The sequence below is a fragment of the Barbatula barbatula genome (genome assembly GCF_947034865.1).
Source record: "Barbatula barbatula genome assembly, chromosome: 22".
Classification (NCBI taxonomy): domain Eukaryota; kingdom Metazoa; phylum Chordata; class Actinopteri; order Cypriniformes; family Nemacheilidae; genus Barbatula; species Barbatula barbatula.
In genome coordinates, this window is record NC_136785.1 from 16,896,120 (window position 1) to 16,901,784 (window position 5,665).

General features: G+C 40.6%; 1 protein-coding gene across 1 annotated transcript; it reads left to right on the top strand.

The window, feature by feature from the left end:
- Positions 1-169: 169 nt before the first annotated feature.
- sowahaa (sosondowah ankyrin repeat domain family member Aa) lies at positions 170-2,540 on the top strand. Its single transcript, XM_079486488.1, has one exon. The coding sequence runs from the start codon at positions 245-247 to the stop codon at positions 1,613-1,615; it is 1,371 nt and encodes a 456-aa protein (XP_079342614.1). The 5' UTR covers positions 170-244; the 3' UTR covers positions 1,616-2,540.
- The last annotated feature ends 3,125 nt before the right edge of the window (positions 2,541-5,665 follow it).

Consider the following 5,665-nt stretch of genomic DNA (forward strand, 5'->3'; position numbering starts at 1 on the left):
TTAATAATTATAGTTTTAATACTTAGCCGTTATATTTATGTGGCTGTTATGGACTTTCTTATGTAAAAAGAATACAAAAATATCCGGTATTAAATAAACATACATTAAATATAAGGAGGAGTTTTTAAAAAACATATAGAGGAGTTTGCTCTCGCTGTCTGACGTAAGCGTTCATTCCGGAAAACAGGTAAGGGCGTGGCTACAGTTCAGGTGTTGACGAGGACGGACACAGTCGACGTGCTGTATGCTCATATTTGATACGTATAAAGAAATGGATTTGACTCAAGAGGCTATTTTGAACACTTTAATAGAGGGAACTGGAAAGGTGAAGAACGTTGAGCTGCTGAGCAAGTTTAAGGAGCACCTAAACTGCGGTGATCCGGCAGAAAGGAAACAAAACCGAGATCTATTCAAGACATTTGTCAACAACATTGCCATAGTGAAGGAATTTCAAGAGACCAAGTATATCGTTTTAAAGAAAGTCTATCATCATTTACTGGATTCCTACACAGACCAAAACACTCCAAATGAAAAGCGAGAACATGAAGATGGATCACAGCCCGAAGAACCCCAGGGGGAACAAAACGCTCATCCCCAGTATGTGGAAGGTAAGGGACCCGACCTGAAAAGATCGCCCAGTAACGTATCTTTCATAGAGGCTGCTCTAGAAAACAGCAAGAAAGTGAACTTTAAACCCATGAGGTTGCATTTCTCTGTACCTCTAAAATCTGACCCTGATCACTACCATGGAGCGGTGTCCCCCCCCAAGGAAGAGGTGAGAACAAACAAACCGTACATGCTGCCTTTACGAATGCCCCCGGTAGACATCAGGCATAACAGGCAAACTGCCCCGGAGCATTTTGATAATGAACCAAAGCCTCATTCCTCACCTCAGTGTAAGAGGAAACCTACAGACGGTGTAGTCGGCACCAGCGGGTCTCCACAGTTACGGAGACACTTCAAGACCCCTAAACAGGAGGAGCCAAAGGACCATTTCCCACTCGATACCCTGGAGCACGAGTGGCTTGTGAAGTCTGCGGCCGGACAGTGGAGCCAAGTGTACGGCCTTCTGTTGAAAGACGCCAACCTCGCTGAGAAAAAAGACTTTATGTCTGGTTTCACGGCCCTACACTGGGCTGTCAAGACTGGAGACGTGGAGATGGTCTCTGTTATTATTCGAGAGTCTCGGAAAAGTGACCGTGGGGTGGACATCAATGCTAAATCCCATGGCGGCTACACGCCACTACACATCGCTGCCCTTCACCATCATCCACAACTGATCAAGCTTCTTCTCAACTACGGTGCCGAAAGGAACGTGAGAGACAACTGCGGTAAGAAAGCCTATCATTACCTGCCCGAAGGAGTGCCAAAGGAGCTAAAGGAGCAGCTGGGAGATCCGAAAGCCAACCATCAGGAGGTGCAGCAGGTCAGGGAGGTGTTTGATCCGTATAAACATCTCAAAACACCTTACCGCCTATTCCCCTCTCATCCAATGGGGCTCAAGAAAAAGAACAAGTCAAGAGGGTCAGTTACCTCCTTGTGTGAAGATGTTAGAGATGAGAAGAACGAACATGTGTTACATAAACAGAGGCTCTTTTCTGATGTCTTTCACTAAATGTGCCTGAAAGGGACAGTTCACCCAAACATGAAAATGCTGTCATCATTTACTCACCTTCAGGTTGGAAACATTTCTTTGTTCTGCTAAACACAAAATATTTGGAAGAATGTTAGTATCCAGACAGATCTCATACCTCATTTACATCCATAGTATTTATTTTCCTTACTATGGCAGCAAATGGGGCATGAGCTCTGTTTGGTTACTGACATTCCTTTGTGTTCAGCAGAACAAATACATTTATACAGGTTTGAAAAAACCTGAGGGTGAGTAAATGATGACAGCATTTTCATTTTCGGGTGAACTAAACCTTTAATGTTGTTATTTACTGGAGTTTATTATTGTCACAATAAATCTGAGACATTATCTATGACCTAAAAATAAATCTACTGGAATAATCCGGTCAATATTTATGATTTTGTACATATTATACTGTATGTGTTATATTCTATTATAGGTTTATGGAATGTTTTAATTTCTGTTATCTGCAAGATAAATATTGTATCTATTGTAATAATTAAATATGATTCAAGGTCATAAAATGATGGGGTTAATGAAAGAAAATTCTATGAAGTCTATGAAAGCTATTTTAAAAATGGGAGCATATAACTTTGGGAGTGGCCCAAACCTTTCAAATTGTTCTAATGTTTTCTGTCTGTTCATACACCAGGAACGTTTTGCACATGTTCCATAACATGCCACTCACATGTAATTCTGATATGTTCTAAGTGCCGTTATAAGATGATGTGATAATATATTTCTGTTCAAGAGCAAGTTAAGTGTTTTTAAGGAAAAAGGCGACTTATTACAAAACTTTTAAATATCCTGTTCGTCTAGCTTTCATCTCTTAAATATTTAATGTATTGCAATATTTTCATGTGTCTTTATATCATATTTTGCGTACATTTATATTAAATTCTCCTGTGTACATAATTTTTCCCTTGTTTTTTATCATGTCTCTATAGAACAGCCCTAAAACAGTTGATGGAACTCTAGAAAAGTTATTTTTGACAGCATACAAAGGTTATTCCGTGTCATTTGAATGTTGTTGGCCGTTCTAAACCATAAAACCTCAGATGTGACTCCTTAAATGATTTCATTTGAGGAAACCAGCACCTTAGAGTTGGACTACAAAAAGAGATTTACATTTTCATATATGCATGTGGCAGACGCTTTGATCACACCGACTAACATTGCACAATACATTTTTCATGTGAAATCACCTGGGATCGAACTCATGACATTGGCCCACTGAGCCTCAGGAAAGATTTGAATGAGGTTATCCTCTATATTGAAAGAATCAGGCGTGGGCTTGTGAACGTCTGTTTGTTTTGTTTCAATTCACTGGTCATGCGAATGGTAGTTTCACAGTCAGATGAGTAGATGTTAGTCTCCCTTGGTGTGTGCACAGTTGTACCAACATGAGATCAGCAGTTTATGCTAAAATAGATTCAGAAATGGAAATCAGTGCTGAGTCTTTATTTGTTTATTTATTTTTTTGCCTGCCGAGTCTGCTGTACCTAACTATATGCCCCCGAGACATGAGCGCATGTTTCTATATTCAGCCAGATGGAGACACAGACATGAATGATTGCGATATCCACGACCGCTTTTTAACCATTCTGTGTTTTAACAGTGCATGTTTTCTTGCTTCTTGTTGACTGAGAAAACAAAGACCAGTTATCCAGCATTTGGAATTTATGTATTTAACCTGAGGAAGAAAACTATTTAAGTAATGGATTTAAAATCCAATAAAAACTTTTCTTTAAATAAAGACGAATTATTTTCGTAAACTTCTGCACCGAAATAATAGCAAGACATTAATGGCACTATCATAACTTTAAAACAGAACTTCAACCGAACTGAAAATAGTCAAACTTACATAATGTGCACACTGTGGGAATGTCATTTAAGTTGCTTTATTCACATTATAACAAAAGTAATGGAATTTCTGCAAACAACAATCAAATGAACTGGAAAGAGCAAAGTACACACACAAAACCACTAGAGGGCAGCAACACAACATGGTCCAGACACACAATACTCACCGTAACTATTCACAGCACACTCAAGCCTTCATTTACAGTAGGTTAGGTGGATGAGTCTCAAAGTGCATACAGTCCCAACCCTTTAACAATCCACATCCAGCAGTTCTTGAAAAAACACAATCCGACTGCTCATTGCCAGATCAAATGGAATGACGTTGGTATACTTGTATACAGTGCATCCGGAAAGTATTCACAGCGCTTCACATTTTGAAGTTATTCAAAATGTTATTCCACATTTTGTCAAGTTACTGCCTCCAAAATGGATTCAATTCATTATTTCTACAAACAATACCCCATAATGACAACGTGAAATAAGTTTGTTTGAAATCTTTGCAAATGTATTAAAAAGAAAAAAGCACATGTACATAAGTATTCACAGCCTTCGCCATGACACTTGAGCTCAGATGCATCCTGTTTCCACAGATCTTCCTTGAGATGTTTCAAAAGCTTGATTGGAGTGTCTACATAAGGTCCCACAGTTAACATTGCATGTTAGAGCACGAACCAAGCCATGAAGTCCAAGGAATCTACAGAGACAGGATTGCATCGAGAGACAGATCTGAGGAAGGGTACAGAAACATTTCTGCAGCATTGAAGGTCCCAATGAGCACAGTGGCCTCCATCAGCCGTTAATGGTAAAAGTTTGGAACCATCAGGAACCATCTTCCTCGAGCTTCCTAGAGCTGGCCGCCCGGCCAAACTGAGTGATCCGGGGAAGGGCCTTAGTCAGGGAGGTGACCAAGAACCCCATGGTCACTCTGACAGAGCTCCAGCATGTCTCTGTGGAGAGAGGAGAACCTCCCAGAACAACCATCTCTGCAGCACTCAGGCCTGTATGGCAGAGTGGCCATATGGAAGCCACTCCTCAGTAAAAGGCACATGACAGCCCGCCTGGAGTTGGCCTAAAGGCACCTTTAAGGTCTCTCAGACCATGAGAAACAAAATTATCTGGTGAATTACCTGGCAAATACCATCCCTCCAGTGTTTTTCAGCGGCAGAACTGGGAGACTAGTCAGGGTCGAGGGAAAGATGAATGCAGCAATGTACAGAGACATCCTCGATGAAAACCTGCTCCAGAGCGCTCTGGACCTTAGACTGGGGCGAAGGTTCATCTTTCAACAGGACAATGACCCTAAGCACACAGCCAAGATAACAAAGGAGTGGCTACAGGACAACTCTGTGAATGTCATTGAGTTGCCCAGCCAGAGCCCAGACTTGAACCCGATTGAACATCTCTGGAGCGATCTGAAAATGGCTGTGCACCGACGCTCCCCATCCAACCTGATGGAGCATGAGAGATCTTGCAAAGACGAATGGGAGAAACTGCACAAAAATAGGTCTGACAAGCTTGTAGCATCATACTCAAAAAGACTTGAGACTGTAATGGATGTCAAAGGTGCTTCAACAAAGTATCGAGCAAAGGTTGTGAATACTTGCATACATACAATACTTCTTTCACATTGTCATTATGGGGTATTGTTTGTAGAATGAATTGAATCCATTTTGGAATAAGGCTGTAACATGAAAAAATGTGGAAAAGGTGAAGCGCTGTATATACACAACAGGAAGTGTTTGTCTGTGTTATTGTTGGGAGCTGTTTGTGTGGATAACTGGGTCTTTCACATGACTTAGGAATTTTTAGGCCATCTGAACATGGACTTCTGACCCTGAAAAGAGGCCGCACTCCGTACAAAGGCCAAGACAAATTATATTCCCCCGGAAACGTTTAAAAAATGTGGAGCTGGAGTTTCTTTTCATGCTAATTTTGGTAGGCTGAGTTTTCAAATCTCACTGCAAAATCTCAGCAATTTTGAAGCTGGTCTGGGTGGTTTCAGACAGTGAAACTGTATCAAAAACACATTTGTAATAGACACATATACCGTAAATGATGATATAATAAGTAGCTCCATAAGTAGCATATGGTTTTTTAAAAACAGTTAAATGCATTTATAGCCGAGCATGTAATCTTGAATTGTGATCAAAGTCTAGCACTACCATTCAT

Excerpts from the sequence above, each read along its gene's own strand:
- sowahaa (XM_079486488.1), top strand. The coding sequence starts at position 245 with ATGCTCATATTTGATACGTATAAAGAAATGGATTTGACTCAAGAGGCT.